The 23968-nt window shown below is 38.2% G+C and overlaps 1 protein-coding gene and 1 pseudogene across 1 annotated transcript in view; both read left to right on the top strand.

Moving 5' to 3' along the window:
* The window catches only part of PCP4 (Purkinje cell protein 4), a 31746-nt gene extending 22662 nt beyond the window's left edge, over positions 1 to 9084 (top strand). Inside the window, exon 3 of the mRNA XM_043996379.1 lies at positions 8560 to 9084. Within this exon, the coding sequence (XP_043852314.1) occupies positions 8560 to 8687 (128 nt within the window). The 3' untranslated portion in view covers positions 8688 to 9084. The remainder of the gene's footprint in view (positions 1 to 8559) is intronic.
* Positions 2498 to 3157, top strand: LOC122749828 (annotated as a pseudogene).
* Positions 9085 to 23968: the final 14884 nt, after the last annotated feature.

Here is a 23968-nt window from a genome sequence, read left to right as displayed (position 1 = left end):
GGCACCAAGCTCATATGGTTTAAGATTTTTATTGACCCACGGCCAGAAAGCTGAATCATAGGTTGTGTTTATATTTGTGTGTGTGGAGGAAGCTGTGTCAGGGTAAAGGGAGTTCTTTCAGGAAACTGCTGTCCTACTACACAGTGGTATTGTTGAGGTTGCATGCTTTCTGGCAACAAGGGTAGAACAGTAACTTTACCTAGCCCCGAGAGAAAAAAGAGGGCTGTCCCCAAACACCTCTCAAAAGGTAAAAGTTTTATATTCTCTTTCCAGGAGTTGCCAGGGATGGGGAGGTCCTGGCTAGTAGGTTAGGGAACATTAAGTGGCAATTTTTCCTGATCCTTGATTAACAGTGATTATTCAGAAAGTATCATCTTCACGGTAGCCCTGTTATTTCTGGTGCTGCTCCTGCTTATGGTCATCTCTTACATTTCTCTATTGTGAACTGCAAAGATTTGGTATAAAAATGACATAGATCTGATAATTGGGACCTGGGATATAGTCTTTTCAGAGTTGGGGGGGGTGAGGAAAAAAAAAAGCCTGAGATTTCTCATCTTTATTCTCCTACATTCACTTACTCCTTCTGTGTATTCACCCCCTCTTCTTTTTCATTTGTTTTTGCTATATTTATTTTTTAAATGTATTTTATTTTATTTTTTCCAATTAAATGCAAAGATAGTTTTCAACATTCTTTTTTTTTTTTTTTTGGTGTGGGCAATGAGGGCCAAGTGACTTGCCCAGGGTCACGCAGCTTGTAAGTGTCAAGTGTCTGAGGCCGGATTTGAACTCAGGTCCTCCTGAATCCAGGGTCAGTGCTTTAATCCACTGAGCCACCTAGCTGCCCCAACATTCATTTTTATAAGATTTTGAATTCCAAATTTTTCTCTCTCCTTCCCTTCCTTCCCCTCTGCTGAAGCCAGCAAGCAATCTGATATAGGTTATACATTACAATCATATAATATTGTATTTCCACCTATTTCACATTATTCATGCTGTGAGAGAAGAATCAGAACAAAAGAAAAAAAAACAGAAGAAAGAATAAACAAAAAACCAACAAAAAGGTGAAATTAGTATTCTTCAATCTACATTCAGACTCCATAGTTCTTTTTCTGGATGTGGAGAGCATTTTCCTTTATGAGTCTTTTGGCATTGTCTTAGATCATTGTATGGCCGAGAAGAGCTAAGTCTATCACAGTTGATCATCACACAATATTCTTGTTACTATGAGGGCAGCTAGGTGGTTCAGTGGATAGAGCACTGGCCTTGGATTCAGGAGGACCTGAGTTCAGATCTGGCCTCAGACATTTGACATTTACTAGCTGTGTGACCTTGGGCAAGTCACTTAACCCTCATTGCCTTGCACCCCCCAAAAAAATTTTAAAAAGAATATTAATATTGTTATTACTGTGTACAATGTTCTTTTGGTTCTGCTCATTTCATTCAGCATCAGTTCATATAAGTTTTTCCAGGTTTCTCTGAAATCTGCCTGCTCATCATTTCTTACAGCACAATAGTATTCCATTACATTCATATACCACAATTTGCTTAGTCATTCCCCAATGGATGGGCATTCCCTCAATGTCCAATTCTTTGCCACTACAAAAAGAGCAGCTATAAATATTTTTGTACATTTAGGTCCTTTTCCTTTTTTATGATATCTTTGGGATGTAGACCTAGCAGTGTTATTGCTGGGTCTAAGGGCATTGTTTTTGCTATATTCTGTTAGTTTTCCTTTTCCTCCTTTAATTCTGCTTGCATAAGGCTTCTTGAATCCTAGCTATCACGATTAACCAGTAACAGGTTTAAAATCATCTAAGTGGTGAAAATTTCTCTAAAAGAACTTAAGGACACCTTCTTATTCCCATTAGGCTAGATATTTTATAAAATGCATTGAAATCATCCTTGAGACAGCATTGGTCCAGGGGACTCAAGGCTCAGGCTCTTAAGATCACTTTCTGTGTACATTATCTGAGGGATAAATAGCCCTGTAACTCGTTTAACTTTTTTTTACTCATTTAACTTTTGAGCTTTTAGATGTCATTTTATATAAATATTTTTTGTGTTATGCCTCTTTTCTTTTTCTCACCCACAACCTATCAAAGATTTTTATCCTTTCTTTTCTTTTGGACTCTTTGTTGAGATTAATCCTCCTTTTACTTAGGACTAATTCCTCTCTAAATCTACTTTCCCTGCTCTCTTTCACTCTCCCCCTCTTTTTGTTTTCCTGTTGAGTGAAATGTATTCTTATGCTTAACTGTGTATGTGTATTCTTCCTTCCTTTGCCTTTCACCCCTTCCTCCATTGTTTCTACTTTTGTACTACAATTATGTGAGATTATATTCCTCATCTTTGGTCTCACCTTCTTTCCCTCCCTCTTGTGTGTTCCATTTCCTCTCCCTTTCCATTCTTCTTTAAGATCATTAAAACATGATACTCTACCCTGATCTCTGGCTGTTCTCCATCCTTTCCAAGGCAGGTCTTCTCTAAGCCTCCAGCCATGGCTTCTGCTAACCTTCAGCTCCTGGGCATGATCCTTGCAGCTGGATAGCATCCCTAGTGGCTTGCACTATACCCATGTGGAAAACCACAGCCTTCATTGGCAATAACATCATAGTAGCCCAGGTCACATGGGAAGGCCTCTGGATGTCTTGTGTGGTCCAGAGCATTGGCCAGATGCAGTGCAAGGTGTATGATTCTCTGCAGGCCCTGCCTCATGACGTGCAAGCAGCCAGAGCCCTCACTGTTATCACTCTGCTTTTGGGCCTGGTGGGTCTGCTGATCTACCTTGCTGGGGCCAAGGGTACCACATGTATAGAAGATGAGGAACCAAAAACTCAGCTGGTACTGACTTCAGGGACCATTTTCCTCATATCAGCAGTCCTGATCCTGATCCCTCTGTGCTGGACCCGCCCATGTGATCTTCAGGGATTTTTACAACCCCCTGGTGGCTGAGGCTCAGAAACGGGAGCTGGGACACAGCCTGTATGTGGGCTGGGCAGCTGCAACCCTTTTTCTCCTAGGTGGGGGGTTACTGGGCTGCACTTGCCCCTCAGGCAGCTCAAAGGGCACAATTACATAGCCCGGCACTCTGCCTCCACCCCTCCCTCAGGGGGCTCCCTGAGGTCCTTCTGAATACCCAACCAAGAATTATGTGTGAATCTGGAAGTAGAGGGGAAAGGTGTGTGTGTGTGTGTGTGGGGGGGGCACAAATGACTCCCTAAGGTAAGGGAGGCCTCCTTTCCCTGCTTCCCTCTCAAGATGAAGCTACAGGTGACCCCTATCAGTCTTGAGACTTTTGATCCCCACCTTTTTTTAAACCCCTGAGGAGCCAAGAAGATGACTCCACATCCCTTTCTGGTCTTTCCTGCTATTTACTGATGCAAAGTCTTCCAGATATCTTTGGATAAGGAGCTACTGAGATGTTGTCCGAGAGCTCCAGCATCTTTTCCTGGACAATAGCACCACAAAGATCTATGCAATTTCTCTGGAAACACTAGAACCCTCTTTGGTTATGAGACTGCAATTCTAAACCTGTAGGAGTGCAAGTTTTCCAGTGTGCTGTCCTTATCATCCCCAACTCCCAAGGAAAACAGGACCACTAAGATTCCATTAGCCTTTCTTGGTCTCCATGGGAACTGTGATATCTGCTATGATCCTCCTGGACTCCCAGAAGGCAGGATGTGATCTCCCTGCTGGCTCTTGTATCCTGCTTTTTTAACATATTCTTTCTAATCCAGAATCCAGCAAAGACGTCCCCCACCCTCCCAGCATGCTGCTGCCTTCACTCTCTCCCTCTCTTTTTGTGGAGTTTCCATGGTTGAAAATTTTTAGAGAATAAAGTGTGTCTTGCTGAAAAAAAAAAGATCATTAAAACATAAAACCACACCCAGGACCTCTGTCTCTCACTCCCTCTAAGTCCCCTGATGATGATAAGGTTCTGAGGAGACACATTTTTTTTTTTTTCCCATTGTAGAATGTAATCAGTTTATACTTGTTTAGTCATTTACGATTTCTTGCTCATGTTTCTTTTCAATGTTTCCTTTGACTTTTGTATTTGCATTTGAAATTTTCTGTGAGGTTATTTTCACCAGAAATGCTTAAAGTCTTCTATTTCATTAATGATCCATTTATCTGCCATAGGACTAGTCTCAGTTTTTCTGGGTACATTATTCTGGTTGTAGGCATGTGTGTATATATAACACATTTGTATACACACATGTATGTATGTATATGTATGTATGTCTTCTGAAACATCAATTCTAATTCTCCACTCTTTTATAGTGGGGCTGCTGTCATGTGTAATCATTACTGTCTATCTTTTCATTTCTTCTTTCTGGCTGCTTGTAGTTTTCTTTGACATGGAGGCTCTGGATTTTAGTTATAATATTCCTGGGAGTTATCATTTTAGGATTTTTTTCATGAAGTGACTAATGGATTCTATTTTCATTTTGCCTTTTGATTCTAAAAGATCTGAGAAGCTTTTTGAAACATTGTCTTGAAATTTGATGTCTAGGCAGGCTCTCTCATTTTGGTTATGGCTTTCAGGTAGTCTAATGATTCTTTTTTATTAGTCTAATAATTCTTAAATGTTCTCTCTTTGCTCTTTTTAAAGGTCATTTGTTTTTACTATGAAATACCTCATATTTTTTCCATTTTTCAGCAATTTGAGTATGATTTAAAAATTTCTTGTTGTATAATGAGTCATTAACTTCTATTTTGTCCATTCTGATTTTCAAGGACTTTGGTTGTGTGTGTGTGGCAGGGTGGGGATGTTATAATTCTTGTTCTAAACTATTAATTTTTTTTCCAATTCTTTCTTCTAGCAGTCTCATTTCCCTGTTTTTCTTTAGCACACTCATTTGATTTTAATTTTAATTAAAATTCTTTTTTAATTCTTATTTTTTGCAATTTTATTCTGCTTATTTTAATTTAATTAATTTTTACTCTTAAAAAACTCTGTATCTCTTCCATCAATTCTAGATGAACTTGTACCTCAACTTTTCTTTGAGCATTGCTTGTGGGTGTTTTGGAGACCATCTCTTATTTTGGAATTGTCTTGAGTGACCTTGTCTCTATATTAGCTCTTTTTTCTTTTGTTTTTGTTTTTTTGGGTTTTTTGCGAGGCAATGAGGGTTAAGTGACTTGCCCAGGGTCACACAGCTAGTAAGTGTCTGAGGCTGGATTTGAACTCAGGACCTCCTGAATCCAGGGCTGGTGCTTTATCCACTGTGCCACCTAGCTGCCCCCTATATTAGCTCTTTATGATAGGATTCTTTGTTTGTTTGTTTGCTCACTTTACCAGGCTTTAGACTTTATGTTAGGGTCAGGCTCTGTATACTTTGAAGGGAATGCCAGAGCTGATCTTGTGTCCTTTTGGGTCCTTCTGCTGCTTTCCTGGGGCTTAATTGTGTATAATTCCAGGATCTCAAGGACAGCTCAGGGTAGGGGACCTGCAAATTTTTAATACTCCCAAAGTAGTCCGATCAGGGGCAAAGTCAGATTGCTGCCCCTTTGGCCTGAGCTCTGAATTTCTGACTTAGGTTTCAGTCTTGGGACCTGTCCCGACGTCCTTGAATGATCTTACCAAAATTTGGCCACTTTTGTGGATTTGGGAGCTCTCCTTTCCCTGGCATATGGCCTTGGTGCTTTTTCAGTTCCTGTAGGCTTCCCTGATCCATGAAGTATGTTTCTTACCTTAAGACCTGGATACTATCTCAATGCTAACATAGTTGGAAAAAAATGACTCATGATTTTTTCTTGAATTACCTGATCAAGGTTTGGTCTGGCACATTTTTCAGGTCAATGTGGAAGGAGTTTAGCTGTATTTCTTCCTGCTATTAGATCATATTTGCTTTGTCTCCCAAAAGGCTTCTTTGACCCCATAATATCTCATTTCCTCTGGGAACTTGCCCCTTCAATCAGTTTCTGTCTCTTATCTTTAATCCTTCTTTACTCAATGATTCTTTCCCTTTTACCAACAAATATGCCTAGGTTTCCTTCATACTTATAAAATCTTCAGTATACCCTGCCATTTCCTCAAGTTATCCTAGATTTCTTCTGCCTTTCCTAGCCCAATTCCTGGAAAAAGTTGCCTCAATTCCTTGCCTCAGTTTCCCTCAATTTTCCTGACACCCATTCATTTCTCTCTATTTCAATTTAGCTTCCAACCTAACATTGTGCTAAAACTTCACACTCCAAAGTTACTAATGATCTCAACTGCGAAATTCTCTCAGTCCTCATTCTACTTGATTATTGTATAACACGGCTATCACTGTGTAAAATGTTCTTCTGGTTCTGTTCACCTCACTCTGTATTAGTTCACATAAGACTTCCCAGGTTTTTCTAAAACCATGCTGCTTATCATATCTTGTAGCACAACAGTATTCCATCACAATCAAATAGCACAACTTGTTCAGTCATTCCCCAATTCATGGGCACACCCTTAATTTCCAATTCTTTGCTACCACAAAAAGGCTGCTACCAATATTTTTGTACATATAGAGTTCTTTCCTTTGATCTCTTTGGGATACAGACTTAGTAATGGTATTTGTGGATCAAAGGGTATGCACAGTTTTTTAGTCCTTTGGGCATAGTTACAAATTGCTTTCCAGAAGGGTTAGATCAGTTCACAACTCCACCAACAGTGCATTGGTGTCCACATTTTCCCACATCCCCTTCAATATTTGTCATTTTCCTTTTCTGTCATGTTAGCCAATCTGCTAGATATGAGGTGGTACCTCAGAGTTGTTTTAATTTCATTTCTCTAATCTAGAGTAATTTAGAGGGGCAGCTGGGTGGTGCAGTGGATAAAACACCGGCCCTGGATTCAGGAGGACCTGAATTCAAATCTGGCCTCAGACACTTGACACTTACTAGCTGTGTGACCCTGGGCAAATCACTTAACCCTCATTGCCCTGAAAACAAAATGAACAAACAAACAAACAAAAACCAAACCAAACCAGCAAACAAAAAAAGAGTGATTTAGAGCATTTTTATATGACCATAGATAACTTTGATTTTGTCTTCTGAAACTACTATTTATATCATTTGATCATTTATCAGTTGGGATATGACTCATATTTTTTATAAATTTGATTCAGTTCCCTATATATTTGTGGAATGATGCCTTTATCAGAGAAACTTGCTTTTAAATTCTCCCCCATCTCCCCCAGTTATCCACTTTCCTTCTAATCTTGAATGCATTGGTTTTGTTTGTGTAAAAGCTTTTACATTTCATGTAATCAAAATTATCCTTTTTACTTTTCATGATCCTACCTCTTGTTTAGTCATAATTTTTTTTCTTATCCATAGATCTGAGAGGTAAAATTTTCTATGCTCCCCTACTATGCTTGTGATATCATTACTATTGTGTATTATGTACTTAATCTATTCCACTGATTCACCATTCTATTTCTTAGCCAGTACCTGATTGTTTTCATGCTTAGCACTTTGTAATATAGTTTGAAATCTCATACAGCCTTCCAGATGAATTTTGTTATTGGTTTTTTTTTCTAGTTCTATCAAATAATTTTTGGTAGTTTGATTGGTATAGACCTGAATAAGCAAATTAATTTAAGTAGAAATGTCATTTTTATTGTGTTCAGTCAGCTTACCCATGAACAATTAATATTTTTCCAATTGTTTAGATCTGACTTTGTGTGAAATGTGTTTTGTTATCATATTCATATAGTTCCTAGGTTTGTCTCAGCAGAAAGAGTCCCAAGTTTTTTATATTGTCTGTGGTTATTTTACATGGAATTTCTCTATCTCTTTCTGCTGGACTTTGTCAGTAATATATAGAAATGATGATGATTTTTGAGGGTTTAATTTATATCCTACAACTTTGCTAAAGTTGTTACTTGTTTCAATTAGTTTATTAGTTGATTCCCTAGGATTCTCCAAGGATACCATCATATCATCTGCAAAGAGTGATAGTTTTGTTTCTTCATTGCTTATTCTACTTCCTTCATTTTTTTGTCTTATTGCTATAGCTAGAATTTTTAGTACAATATTGAATAATAGTGGTGATAATGCTGCGTTATTTCACCCCTGATCTTATTGAGAAAGCTTCTAGTTTTTCTGCATTACAGGTAACACTTGCTATTGGTTTTAGATAGATATTACTTATTATTTTAAGGAAAGTTCCATTCATTCCTATGTTTTCTAGTGTTTTAAATAAGATGAGTGCTCTTTTTTTAAAAAAACTTGCTATTTGGAACTTAAAAAATATTCCTTGATTAAAGTATTAATCAAACATATTAGACTACTAAAGTTCCTAAGGAGTTCTGGGAATATAAATACACTTTCATTCAGATATGACTGTTACAAAGACAGAAATACTTGAAATCACACAAAGAGGTAAATATTAAATGTGATAATTTTGTACCTGGTTGTCTCCTATATCCTTTGTAGTAATAATACACAACCTGTCTTCTGATTGTGATAAAAACAATTTCACTGAATTTCATTTTGCTTTCCAAATTGGTCTTGGTTTCAGGGTCTACCATCATCTTATTTTTAGTTCAATTATTTCTTTGTTTGTTTGTTTTCTTGAGACAGATGGACAAAAGAAAATTCAAGAGGAATTTCAAATCGATATGGATGCACCAGAGACAGAACGTGCAGCTGTGACAATACAGTCTCAATTCAGAAAATTCCAGAAGAAAAAGGCAGGGTCCCAGTCTTAGTGTTAATAGTTTCCTCACAGTTAATAAATAGAATTCTACAGTCACCAGATGAAAAAAAATGAACAAATAAACTAATCAGCAAAAACCCCCAAATAGCCCCACACTATACATCTGAATTACAAACATGAAGTGCATGTACACAAGCTCTTGCTATTTATAGTCATTAGGAAAATGTAAGACAATGATATCTAAGCAATTAAAGCTATTTATTTAGCTCTAGTTCTATCTCTTCTGTAACTAACAACTTTATTTGAGGTTATAATAAAACAAAATAAAGAAATGTATGTTTTTATTTGCTGTTTTATATTAATACAGAACATCATAAATCTTACAAAAATTTATATTTTCTTCTCCACTCAAAGCTTAGAGACATAATTTTGAAATTTGAATCTGTTATTGTTGTTGTTGTTTGCTGAGGGATATAAGATAATTTTTCTGTCTTGTTTGACTTATTTGGAGAATGTTCATTATGTCAATAAATTATTTCTTTTTCTTCTTCTTCTTCTTCTTTTGGTGAGGAAAGTGGAGTTAAGTGACTTGCCTAGGGTCACACAGCTAGTAAATGTGAAGTGTCTGAGGTCGGATTTGAACTCAGGTCCTCCTGAATCCAGGGTCAGTGCTCTATCCACTGCACCACCTAGCTACCCCAATTATTTCTTTTCATAAAGAAAAACAAGGAATTCACTACATAGGACTGAATAGGAAGAATACATTTATTATGTATTTGCTGTGGCTAGAGAACCACAGATATGTTACTTTTATCGAAGAAAAAATTGTGGATCCGGTGTAGGAGAAATGAATATAATCCACCTATATCGGATCATATAATTTAGACTTGCATAATGCATAAATAAAGAGTAATACACCCCTTTTTTTCATTCCCAAACCTTATGCTGGTGGCAGAAAGAGAAGGAGAAGAAAGAGGCCAGTCTGAACCCTAGGGTAAATAGCTTTCTTTCTTAACTTTCTGAACTCCACATGTTCTCTCTTTACTCTTTAATAAATGCTTAATGCCAAAAGAAAAAAAAGAAGAGTAATACACCCTTCTCTCCCGACCACCCATCTAATTATTAATAATGTAGGGGGAAATTCATGGAAAAATTTATCTCCTCATAACTATTATTTCATTTATTAAAAAAACCCCAACAATTTCTTTGGCTTCTAGAGAAATGTAGGCTTTTCTATCTTTTCTATATTTTTCTATGGTCTTCACCCTATTTGTTACCCATTATGATTATTTACCAGAATTTGCAGTTTTGGGTCCTTTTCTATCTCTCCTCACCTTCAAGTCTTACAGTTAAATCACAGAACATACAAACTCATATTGAAGCTTCATACATAAAGAATAGAAGCTCATAATTTAGAGAAAATTATTTCACAGGCACAAAGTAGCATAGATCTTCCTCATTTGGTAATGTTTATGGATGGATACTTTTCAGGCCAGGATGGTCTGTGTCAGATGAGGCTATAGGGTATTAGTTAAGTGTCCAGAGCATTACTTAACTTTTGCAGCTCAGTGGTATTGATACTTAGACCACATATATGCTAACAGAAACAAACATGTACATATTTGAATCAATAACCCAGGTAATTCAAACTAACTCCCCATATTTGAAACTCGCAAGCTTTCCCCAATTATTCAGATACTTAACCTAAAAGAGCTGTTTTATTGGGTTTCTCTTTTGGTGGAGAAAGGGATTCAAAGAATGGGGGTACTGTGATTGGTCTGCCTTGTATTCCATTTCTATTTATATATAATATTGCACAATATTAGAATGAGATGTAGATACTATACTACCTTGAAAGATTAAGTTAATTCCTTTCCAGGAAAAGAGGGCTTGACTAAATAACCTCTAATTGATCAGTTGTCCAGCATTGATCCTCTCTTTATGATCCTATTAATTTGCATATTTATAATGAAAATGTGCCTAGAGGAAACCCCCCATTTCTTGCTGAAAACTCTTGGGAATATGGCATTAAAATGAATTACAGGGAAGAACCCAAAGCTTCGCAATACTGAAGATGTAGCCTGACTGTTAGCTTACAAAAGAGTGATCTTGGGGAATCTCTATGATTTGGAGATTTCTCAGAAGCAAAACAGCCTATTTCCCTTTCTGTATTACTCATTGGCCTCATTTATTCTTACATTCTGAAAGCAGGTATTTCCATGCTTTAAAATACCCCATCATCAGTCTTCTTCTTTTTTTCCTCTTTACATTCTGTCCTTTTGGTAATTTTTACTACTTCATCTACACCTTTGTGCAGATGATTCCCAAATCTTCACATACCACTCTTGTGCTCTGGACCCTGAATTCCAACTGCCTATAAATTTTCACCTAGCCAGATATCCCACCCTTGCCTCAAAATCGTCATGTTCTTAACTTAGACCAATACCTACCTACCCACCTCCATATTCTCCTTCTCTTCCTCTCCTTAATTCTGTTAACAGCACCACTATTTTCTAAATCTATTAGACATAGGCCTTTTCATCATTTTATTACTCTCACCCTCCCCTCTTCTAACCATCTGATAACTTTTAAATTTTGATTCTGTATTATCTTTCACACCCTTTCTGTTCCTATTGTTACCTCCCTGGTTTAGGCAAATAAATACCCATTACTTTTAATTGTCTATTATTGTAATGTCCTCCTAACTTTTCTGAGTTCATCCTTTTCTCCTTTAATCTATCCTACATATGAGATTAATCTTCTTAATGCATAATTATTATTATCAATCAAAAAGCATATATTAAACCCCTTCTATGATGTTCCAGGAACTGTGACAATGCATTGGCGATATGCAAACAAGAATGAGACTTTCATAAAGAACTTATATGCTACTGGGAATTAGTGAATAAGTAAATTCAGGATTTATACAAAATAAGCAGAAGGTAATATCCATGGGTTTTGGGGGAAAGAAAGTTATCTTGAAGATGACCTTTGAAGGGAAGGAAAACATTTGAGGCACAGAGGCAGACACAGACATAAGAAATAGAAGGTAAAAAAGACAGTGAATAGGATACTTTGGTTGAATATATTATATATTAATACATTATATTAATGCATATTAATATAATAATCAGACTGGAAAGATAGGATGCAATTAGAATAAGACTTTAAATACAAAAGGAGTTTTAGGTAATTTCCAGGATCAAATATTAAAAATCCTTTTGTTTAAAAGCCCTTCATAATCAGGCCCTTTCCTATTTTTTTCAATCCTCAGAAACCTTACTCCAAGTATTCTGTGATTTGATGACCCTTGCTTCCTTGCTGTTCCTCATACAACATACTCCACCTCCTGACTCCAGGCATTTTCACTGATTGTCTCCCATGTCTAGATCTTTCTTCCTCCATCTCTGTCTTATGGCTTCCCTGGTTTCATTTAAGTTCTAGCTGCTCTTTTTGTGGTGGCAAAGAATTGGAAATCAAGGGAATGCCCATCAATTGGGGAATGGATGAACAAGTTGTGGTATATGAATGTGATAGAATACTATTGCGTTGTAAGAAATGATGAGCAGGGGGGCGGCTAGGTGGCGCAGTGGATAAAGCACCGACCTTGGATTCAGGAGGACTTGAGTTCAAATCTGGCCTCAGACACTTGACTTACTAGCTGTGTGACCCTGGGCAAATCACTTAGCCCCCATTGCCCAGCAAAAAAAAAAAAAAAGAAATGATGAGCAGGCAGGTTTCAGAAAAACTGGCAAGACTTACATGAACTGATGCTGAGTGAAATGAATAGAACCAAAAGAACATTGTACACAGTAAAAACAATATTGTGTGATGATCAACTGTGATAGACTTAGCTCTTCTCAGCCATACAATGATGCAAGACAATGCCAAAAGACTCATGATGGAAAATGCTCTCCACATCCAGAAAAAGAACTATGAAGTCTGAATGCATATTGAAGAATACTAATTTCACTTTTTTGTTGTTTTTTATTTCATATTTAGGAACTGGTTCTGGTTGGCTTCAGCTGCAGAAGCAGAACTGGGGGGCCATTCAAAAGACTCTCTCTTGGTTTGACTTCTCTTTGGCTGACTTTTTCTTACTAGATCATGTTTGATATAAAGAAAAGGGAAGTAAAGGGGGAATCCTTGTGCTAATATGTAGTTATAAGTATGGTCCTCAGTCTTAGTATTTGTTCCTTTATTTTATTTTCAGAATTTCCAACTTGGTATTTATTTGGGGGGTTTTAATTTGTTCTGCTCAATTCATTGATCTCCCCTTTCTCTATTTTAGTCATGTAGGCAGTTAGAGATAAAAAAAAAATTCCCCTAAGAACCGCTTTGACTGCATCCCATAAGTTTGGTATGTTGTCTCTTTATTGTCATTAACTTTGATGAAATTATTGATTATTTCTATGATTTGTTGTTTGACCCACTCATTCTTTAGGATGAGATGATTTAATTTCCCATTAATTTTTGGTCTATCTTTCCATGACCCTGTATTACACATAATTTCTATTGCATCATGATCTGAAAAGGATGCATTTACTATTTATGCCATTCTGCATTTGACTGTGAGCTTTTTGTGCCCTAATACATGCTCAATTTTTGTGTATGGGCCATGTGCCACTGAGAGAAAGGTATATTTCTTTCTATCCCCATTCAGTTTTCTCTAGAGGCCTATCATATTTAATTTTTCTAAAATTTGATTAACCTCCTTAATTTCTTATTTATTTTGTGGTTAGATTTATCTAGTTCTGAAAGGGGGAGGTTGAGGTTCCTCACTAGTATAGTTTTGCTGTCTATTTCTTCCTGTAACTCACTTCTCTAAGAATTTAGATGCTGTCCCACCTGGTGCAGTATTGATATTACTTCATTGTCTATGATCTCTTTTAGCAAGATGTAGTTTCCTTCCTTATCTCTTTTAATTAGATCTACTTTTGCTTTTGCTTTGTCTGAGATAAGGATTGCTATACCTGCTTTTTAATTTTTTTTTTTTTTTGCAGGGCAATTGGGGTTAAGTGACTTGCCCAGGGTAACAGAGCTAGTAAGTATCAAGTGTCTGAGGCCGGATTTGAACTCAGGTCCTCCTGAATCCAGGGCTGGTGCTCTATCCACTGCACCACCTAGCTGCCCCTGCTTTTTTTTTTTTTAACTTCAGCTGAAGCATAATATATTCTGCTCTAGCCTTTTACTTTTACTCCATATCTCTCTGCTTCAAATGCGTTTCTTGTAAAGAACATATTGTAGAATTCTGGTTTTTAATCCATTCTGCTATCTGCTTCCATTTTGGGGGGAATTTCATCCCATTCACATTCACAGTTATGATTACTAACTCTGTATTTCCCTCCATCCTATTTTCCACCTTGTTTATACTTTTCTTTCTCCTTTTCCCCTGTCCCTTATCACCGGTGTTTTGCTTCTGTCCACCACCTCCCTCAATCTACCTTCTATCAGCCTCACCTCTTTTTTTCCCTTTCCCCTTTTGCCTCCTAGTTTTGTCCTCCCTTCTATCAGCCCCATCTCCCTTTTCTTTCCCCTCTTTCTTTCAGTTTTTCCCTCCCTTCTATAAGTCCTACCTCCCCTTTTCCCCATCTCCCCTCTTATTTCTCTATAGGGTATGTTAAAATTCTATACCTGAGTGTTATTCCCTCTTTGAACCAAATCAGATGCGAGTAGGGTTAAAACAGTGCTCACCCCTCTCTTCTTTCTCTCTATTGTAATAGGTCTTTTGTGGCTCTTCATGTGATGTGATTTACGCCATTTTATTTCCTGTTTTCTCTTCTCCTAGTATAATTCTTTTTGTCACCCTTAAGTTTTTTTTATATCATCACATCAAAGTCAACTTGTACCCACACCCTCTGTTTATATGTACTCCTATCGGCCTTAATAGAGATACAGTTCTCAAGAGTTACAAGTATCTTCTTCCCATGTAGCATAAACATTTTAGCAAGGGTACTTTTCTGTTTCTTCTTAATCTTTTAGCCTATTTCATGCCTTTTAAAGTTGAATTCTGTTCCTGGGGTACAGTGTGCACTGTCTCAAGTTTCTTTTGCTGGGGGCCAGAGACCCAGTAACTGACTTTCTGCTCTGAGGCCTCAGCAGCTTGTAGCTTGCTCACTGTACTGTGGTCATCCAGCCTATTTGCACCTGTTGGGTAGCAGATACTGTAGTTGGCTGATTGCCTTCTGTGTTGAAGCTAGAGGCCTCACAACTGGCCTGCTGTGCCACTAGCTTGCTGAACTAGGACCAAAGGTCCTAGTTTAAGCTGCTGATCTGTGCTGTGGTTAATATCCTTCTGCTGGCTTGCCCAGACATCTTCTACCCTGAGCTGTACTCTCCTTTTACCCAGGTGAGACAGACCTTTCCTGAAGATCTTCTAGGTTATATTAAGCCAGAAGATTGTTTCACTCCATCTTTTCATAGGTTCTGTAGCTCGAGAATCCATTTAGAGGCTTAATTTAATGTTTCTGAGGGAAATTTGGGAGAGCTCAGGTAACTTCCTCGCTTCTCTCTACCATCTTGGCTCTGCCTCCAGTAGCCAAGTTCTTCATTTTTTATAGGACCTGTTCTTTTATTTTAGATCAAAGGTTTGGAAGCCATGGTTTTGTGAGTTTTAGAAAGTCAGGAGCTTCAAAAACCAGGAGTCAGTCCATTTTGGGGTTTTGCAGTCAGCCTAGCAATAATGCCCTGAGGTTTAAAGAGCAAATTTTTAGTTCTACTGCAGTGATAACTGAAAGAAGGACTCATCTAGCAGTGATGCTGCACTTGGATATAAACTTGGTGGGACTAGTCCTATATCAAAACAATGATAAGTCAATCCACTCTCCCCAAAGTCCATATGTTATAGATGGAGAATGTGTTCCCTTAGATTACTTTTTTTGGTGGGGTGGTGGGAGGGAGCATTTATGTTTCTATTCTTGCTATATGTCTTCAGAGTATTTCTTTGTAAAAGCTAATTTGTTTTTAAAGGAAACTGGAGCACTTGTCACTGAAAGTTAAGAGTGGGAGGATCACACTAGAATTGAATGCTTGGCATTAGAAAAGAGATACAGAAATCCTTCCAGCATACCTCTAGAATGTGCAAGGGAAGCTATAGCAGCCTAATTTTGGGATAGTGACCCCAGAGCATACTCACCAAGCTATTTTTTTTTCTTGTTAGTCTTAGAATAATTTTCCATTTCTGTTCATTTCTAGTGTTGTGTTTTAATTTCATCATCTTTTTTTGGTTGTCCTTATGCTTGGAATGAACACATTGCTCTCTACCTCATAGATCCCCTCTCTTCTTTTAAGATGAAGCTCAGGCACCATATTACATTCATATTACACATGAAGTCTTTCTTGACCACCCAACTGCTATTGTCTGCCCTTCCAAACTTCCTTGTATTTAACAAATTTGTGTGTATGATCTACATTTATTAAGTTTATATTTATGCTGTATGCATGTTTTATATATATATACATACATACATATATATATATATATATATATATATATATATATATATATATATATATATATATATATATGTATATACTTCTCTCCCTAAGTAAATTTAAGCCCATTGTGAGTAAGGATTTTTTCATTCCTTATACTTGTATCCCCAGAACTTTGCAAAAAACCTGGCCTATATTAATCTTGTCTTTTTATCTTAGGACCAACCCACAGATTTTGTTAATGATCTCTTGAATATTCTGGTTAATTACATAAATATCCAAATTAGATAAAGAATTTCTGAACCAGAGTCCTAGTAAGGATTTCTAGGAAAAGTGTGGTGGTCATGGTGGTAGAGGGCAGTGTGAAAGAGAGAAAAAATTTATTGATTAAAACATTGAGAATATTTGCCTGAGAATGAGTGTTCTAGGTCAGAGCTTTCCTATTTCTGAATGCAAAAATCCTAGACTTTTTATCCTTCTAAAGTATATCAAGCTAGAGCTCAAAGGCTAGAACATTTTGTAAGTTGTCAATGGATCACTGAGGAATTCATTACTAACATCATTTTGGGACTTTCTGTCACATTAATTTTATTCATTTCATTTCAGTCCTATTTGCTATTCCTCAATACCTCATGACCTGTTTCTCCTTTGCTTTGTTGTTCCTTTGTGGCAGGAACCTTCAATCTAGTTAGAATGCTGACCTCTAGTAGGCTGAACAAATTGGCTATTAGTAACACATATAGTTCTACTCACCCTAATGGCTCTGTCAGTAATTAGTTGCATTCTCAGTCAACTTTGGTATGGAGAAATGGGCAGAATTCCAGATTATTTATAGCTCAAGCTAGCTAGTTTGGTACAACGTAGACTATGAAAGCAGATCAGCTGGGTGTAAATCCTGCCTCTACATTAATTGTTAATAGAGCTCATATGCTTCAGCTGGCCCTAGGTCTCGAACTTTAAAAGTAGGATGATATAGAAGAGATACACTTCTACCACTATCTCAAGAATTAGACATGGACAAATTTATTAAAATATAAGTTGTTCACCAAATGATAAATAATCAAAGGATATGAACAGGTAATTTTCAGACAAAGAAATCAAAGCTATCTATAGTCATATAAAATGCTCTAAATTACTGCTGATGAGAGAAATGCAAATTGAAATTATTATGAGGTACCACTTCACATCTATCAGAGTGAATAATATGAGAAAAAGGAAAATGTTGGATGTTGGAGGAGATATGGGAAAACTTGAACACTAATGCACTGTTGGTAGAATTGTGAACTGATCCAACCATTCTGGAGATCAATTTGAAACTGTGCCCAAAGGGCTATAAAACTGTGCATACTCTTAGATCCAGCAATATTTCTGCTAGGTCTATATTCCAAAGACATAAAAAAATATTTATAGCAGTTCTTTTTGTGGTGGTTAAGAATTAGAAATGAAAGGGATGCCCATCAATTGGGGAATGGTTAAGCAAGCTGTGTTATATGATTGTAATGGAATATTACTGTGCTATAAGAAATGATAAGCAGGATGATTTCAGAAAAACCTGGAAAGACTTACATGAAGTGATGCATAGTGAAGTGAACAGAATCAGGAGAACTTTGTATATAGTAACAACAATATTGTTTGATGAAGAAGTGTGAATGATTCAGCTTTTCTCAATGATCCAAGATAATCACAAAGGACTAATGATGAAGAACTGATAATTATTGAATATAGACTGAAGCATGCTATTTTTCACTTTCTTTAATTTTTTTCTTTTATTTGAATCTTCTTATACAAAATGAATATTATGGAAATATTTTATATAATTGCACATGTATAAACTAAAAAAAAGAATTAGACATGGAGATTCAGCAAGGGATACAGACCTGGAAAAAGATCTGTGCATTCATGTATCCTCTACAGGGAACCATGTTCCAAATGGAGATAAATTGAGGATATTAGAACTTGATGAAAGAGAGTGGAAAAAGATTTTGAGCCTCAAACAAGTGGAAGTGGAGGCAGAGACATCCAACCTCACTCAAATGTGAAGAGACATTCAGTTAACTCTGTGTGCCTCAGAGAGGGAACAGGTGCACTAATCAACCTTAATAATTTTTTTTTTTGCTTGTATTATGGGTTATGTGAACTGAAGAGGTCTGATTGATGCCCTCCAGAAAATTGAGTTTCTTGACTCCCTCACCTCTTCATTTTAGCTACCCTGTTGTTGTTATTCATATGTCCAACTCTTTGTGACCCCATGGATCATAGCATGCAGGCCCTTCTATCCTCTACTATCTCTTGAAGTCTGTCCAAGTTCATGTTCATTGTTTCCATGATACTATCTATTCATCTCGTCCTCTGTTCTTCCCTTTTTCTTTTGTCTTCAATTTTTCCCAACACCAGGGACTTTTCTAATGAATGCCATTTTCTCATTATGTGGCCAAAATATTTGTTTCAGCTTCAGTATTTGACCTTCCAGTGAATAGCTTGACTTGCAAGTGAATTGGATTTAAATGAGGCAGAGCTGTGCAAAGTCATCAGCATCACTCTTTCCTTCAGAGTAATTGGGGTCCCATGGCAAGACACAAGCCAAGATGGCTGGCAATGGTCCAAGATATAGTGGGAGACCTTGGCCTTTTCCTTGGGTCTTTCCCAGGTATCAGTTGTCTATGGCAATGCCCAATCAGTGATTAAAGACTAAAGAACAATTGAGACAAAGATAGCCTAGTTTGCCTTCACAAAATAATTAATCTGGGAAGGGAAGACCCTCAGAGTTTTTGGCCAGAATAGAAACAATTGCCGTTTACACTTACTCTGAGCCATTAGGGCCTAACAATGAGCAAGTAAGGCTTGGGCTGGGACCTATTATTGGCCAAGCAGGCAAAGAGTGTTTTGAGTTTAAAGGCATAGCCAACGGGCTCCATTTAAATCACAATCAACTTTTTCAAAGCCTGGTTTTCCAGACTAGCTCCTACTAATGAAGCAGCTAGCCCTAAACTAAAAGGAAGCTCAGTTGCCAATGTGTCTGGTGATGAAAGGAAAGTCCAATATTGTGTAGGAACCTGGAATGTAAGTAGATCTACGAACCAAGGTAAGTTGGAAGTTGTCAAATAGGAGATGGAAAAATTCAACATTGACATCTTGGGTATCAGTGAACTTAAATGTATAGGAATGGTTGAATTTAATTCAGGTTCACTACATACACTACTATAGGCAAGAATCCTTTGTAAGAAATAGAATTGCCCTCATAGGCAATAAAAGGGTGAGAAAAGCAGTACTGGGGTAAAATTTTAAAAATGAGGGAATGATCTCTGTTAGAATTGATATGGTGGGAAATGGGATACGGGTTGGGTTAGGGATTGGGGTTCTTAGGAATTCCTCTTTAAAGAATTACACCCTCTTGTACACAAAAGTAGTTAGAATAAGGTGGTAGTTTATTTAGGAGCAAGGGAAGGGAAGGGTGGGAGGAGGGAAACCATGAAAGAAATCCTTGGACTTTCATGGGGAGATTGGCATAAAGCACGTGGCTCAGAGGTACCAAATCTCCTGGAAGGTACTTTTATAGAGGACTGATGGGGGTGAACCATCTGCCCGTGAAAAGTTCCTTTAGTGAGAGAGGACCATCCCCCACTGGTGGTAGCTGGGGGAATTGGGTGAGGAGTAAGAGGACCATCCCCCACTGGTAGTGACTAGAGGAATTGGGTGAAGGGTGGCTAAGGATCCCTCTTCAGAACACAAAGGCCGAAGCCACACCCAAATTTATCTCCCCAGGGTAAGGGAGACCAGAATGAAGGGTAGGAATCCCAAGCTAGCTCAGTCCGATTTGGTTCAGTTTATCTCTCTAGCCATCTGTCCTCTGGTTTAGTTTCTCAAGGGGAAGCTTCCTTGATGTGCCCCAGAGAACTTCTGGGGTGCTCTGCACCCCATGACAGAATCCAAGGCAAACTGTTCAACATCACAGGGATAAAAGTCTATGTTCCAACCACTGATTCTGAAGAGGCCAAAGTTGATCAGTTCTGTGAAGACTTACAACATCTTTTAGAAATAACACCAAAAAATAAAATGTTACATTTATCATAAAGGATTGGAATGTTACAGTAGGAAATCAAAAGATAACTAGACTAAGAGGCAAGTTTGCCCTTGGATACAAAATGGAGCAGGACTGAGACTAAAAGAATTTTGTCAAGATAACTCACTGGTCATAGCAAACACTCTTCTTCAACAACCCCAAAGATGACTATATGTTGGGAGGACTTTCAACCTGGATTAGTGGGCTAGGTCAAAGAATTGGAGGCTTATAGTGAATCTTCTTGTATAGGGGGAAATGGGGTACGGGTTGGGGTTCTTAGGAATTCCTCTTTAAAGAATTACACCCCCTTGCACACAAAAGTAGTTAGAATAAGATGGTAGTTTATTTAGGGGCAAGGGAAGGGGAGGGGGGAGGGAAACCATGAAAGAAATCCTTGGAATTCTCATGGGGAGATAGGCACAAAGCATGTGGCTCAGAGGTACCAATCTCCTCAAGCAGGAGACCGGCAGGTACAAAAGTAGTGCTTTATAGGGGGCTGATGGGGGTGGACCATCTGCCTGTGGAAAGTTCCTTTAGTGAGGGAGGACCATCCCTCGCTGGTGGTAGCTGGGGGAATTGGGTAAGGAGTGGAGGACCATCCCCCACTGGTAGTAACTAGAGGAATTGGGTGAGGGGCGGCTAGGATCCCTCTTCAGAACACAAAGGCCACACCCAAATTTATCTCCCCAGGGTAAGGGAGACCAGAATGAAGGGTAGGAATCCCGAACTAGCTCAGTCCGATTTGGTTCAGCTTCTCTCTCTAGGCGTATCTGTCTTCTGGTTTAGTTTTTCAAGGAGAAGATTCCTTGATGTGTCCCAGAGAACTTCTGGGGTGCTTTGCACCCCATGACATTATAAAATAAAAAGAGATTTATTAGGAGAGAGGAATATTTGGCTAGGAGACAGAATCACTAGGGAAAACTGTATCCCTGGGTAAGAGAAGAGCTGGTCTTTGTATGTTTACAAACAAAGGCTGTATACAAAGCAACTGGGAGGGGCAAAACAACTGGAAGGGAAACAACTGTGAAGGAATGCCTGGGTATGAATGTCACCCATCCATATCAATATATCATCTTTGTTCCTTTCAGACCAGGGTTGTTGTGCTTGGGCCAGACCACATTCCTGAGGTGGGAGGCAGAGCTGCTTTTCCCTTGAGAAAGGTTAAGGATTCCTTGGTGATTCAGGTCCCTTATCCCACAACATTTATACAAGGACATTGCTAAATGGTAAATACCTGGAGCTGACTGTGGGTCAGATCATGAGGTTTTTATTGTAAAATTCAAATGTTAATTGAAGAAAGTAGGAAAACCCATATAGATATAACCTAAATAACATCCCTTATCAATATAAAATGGAGCTGATGAATACATTTAAGTGATTGGATCTGGTAGACAGAGTGCCTGAAGAACTGATATGGGGAAAGCGATAGGAGAAAGCATGTGGGTCCTTAGGATTAGGTGGGTGTGTGTGTCCTTGATTGTGTTCAAGGAGAGGCCTACTTGATTTCAAGGGAAAACCCCTGAGGTTTCAAGGAAAAGGTTCCTTGAACCCCCCAGAGAATTGTTGGGGTGACCGGGGCCCATAATCCTCCCATGACAGAACTGTGGACAGAGGTTTGAAACATTGTGAAGGAGGCAGCAATAAAAAACATTTCAAAAAAAAAAAAAAAAAGAAGAGGAAGAAAGCAAAATGGCTCTCTGATGAGGCTTTAGCCACCTTGACTTAAACTTCAAAGTCCAGCTCAAATACCACTTTCTTTCTTTCTTTCTTTTTTTTTTTAGTGAGGCAATTGGGGTTAAGTGACTTGCCCAGGGTCACACAGCTAGTAAGTGTTAAGTGTCTGAGGCTGGATTTGAACCCAGGTACTCCTGACTCCAGGGTCGGTGCTCTATCCACTGTGCCACTTAGCTGCCCCTCAAATACCACTTTCATCAGCAGGACTTTCCCAGTCCTCTTGCCCCCCAGATGCTAGTGCTGTCTCTTCTGTATACATCTTAAACATACCTAGTTATTCACATGTTCTCTTCCATATTTGAATATGTTTCTTGAGAATGGAGGGTATGTGTGTGTTTTGTCTTTCTTTGTATCCTCAGCACAATACCTGGCAATAGATTGTGTCTCCTCCATTCTCAATAAACTCCAGTAGCTCCCTATTACTTCCAGGGTCAAAGGCAAAATTTCTTTAAAGCTCTTAATAACTTTGTCTCCTCTGCCATTTTCTTATACGTAATCTCTCCCCACCACCCCTGCACCAATACTCTTTGATCCAGTGATACTAGTCTCCTTTCTGTTTCCCACCAATAAACTCTATCTCTAACTCCAGGCATTTTCTCTGGCTGATTCCCATATGGGATGCTTTCCCTCTTTTTTTTTTTCCATGGTGCAATGAGGGTTAAGTGACTTGCCCAGGGTCACACAGCTAGTAAGCATCAAGGATCTGAGGCTGGATTTGAACTCAGGTCTTCCTGAATCCAGGGCCACTGTTTTATCTACTGTTCCACCTAGCTGCCCCTATTCTTTCCCTCTTAATCTTCACCTCATGGCTTTACTTTGAGTCCCAAATGTGACAAATAAAATAATTATGAGAGATAAAATTCTGGGTAAATTACAATCAATTGTATGAATCATTATTGTCAAGAGATTGACAAAAATGGCTTCTTAACCTCTCATAGTTCAAAAGAAGCTGCATGGCCATTTCTTCAGGTTTTTATGCCTTTTGGACAAGAGGTGGTCCATTAAACATTAAACAATGATCCTGCATATAGTTTTATGTCACAAGGAGGTTTAAATATTAGTCTCCCACTGATTGTAATTATAGACATTGTAAAGAATTAATTGTTATTTGAGGTTTTTATAACCCCATCTTTTGGCTAGAATTAAAAAAAAAAACCTCGGCGTGTGCACTGGTCTCTAGGGCTCCGCAAATGGCATAGTGCTCTACCCACTGGTTGTAGCTGTCGCCATGTCGCTGGCACCTCACATCATCACCACTCGCCAATGCCTACATGGGCCTGGCAAAATTATAATGATTGGAAGCCTAGTGAAGGCAGTCATGTGACTGTCAGAAAAGCCAGCCAATTGGCTGGGGGCTGTCTGGGGTCTTCCTGGAAGAAGGGAGGAGATATGCCATGCTAGCTGGAAGCTGGAAGGCGAGAGGATGCTGCTGTGTATTCTCAGCTGATTCCTGGGTGGTGGTGTTATTCAGGTTGTATAATTTCCCTTTCCCCATTTTATTTCCTTTCCCTTGATCCTACTGATCCTGTTTGTGTTTTTTTTTTTTAAGTTAGTTCTTGTTAAATAAATCCTGCTCTGTTTTGAGGGAAGCTGTGGGTCTCCTTCCTTATCCCAATATTGTGGCGAGCCGCTTAGCTAACACGCCCCAATTAAAAATTGGTCCCCACAACATAAGTTACTTAATTCTGTTATTCCTATTAATTTTATTAATGAATGTTATGATTCTTCCACAATTAATAACTCTTAACATGTCTGCGTAGAAATAACTATCTGGCCTATACCTTATTTGTAGTGTACAATGAACACATATTTTACTTCTCCCCTTGGGTAATCCCTTAGATTTTAAAACATGATTCTTTTTTTTTTTTTTGCAGGGCAGTGAGGGTTAACTGACTTGTCCATGGTCATACAACTAGTAAGTGTCAAGTGTCTGAGGCCAGATTTGAACTCAGGCCCTCCTGAATCCAGGGCCGGTGCTTTATCCACTGTGCCATCCAGATGTCCGCAACATAATTCTTAAATAATTAAATAAACATCATCTCTAGGGGTCAGAGCAAAGGTTTGTTAAGTAACCAGTGAGTTTGAGAGTGGGGAACGTAATGCAC

This window comes from Dromiciops gliroides, chromosome 3 (assembly GCF_019393635.1).
Source record: "Dromiciops gliroides isolate mDroGli1 chromosome 3, mDroGli1.pri, whole genome shotgun sequence".
Taxonomy (NCBI): domain Eukaryota; kingdom Metazoa; phylum Chordata; class Mammalia; order Microbiotheria; family Microbiotheriidae; genus Dromiciops; species Dromiciops gliroides.
The sequence above is the reverse complement of the archived record's forward strand: the minus strand, read 5'-3'. Positions and strand labels throughout refer to the sequence as shown.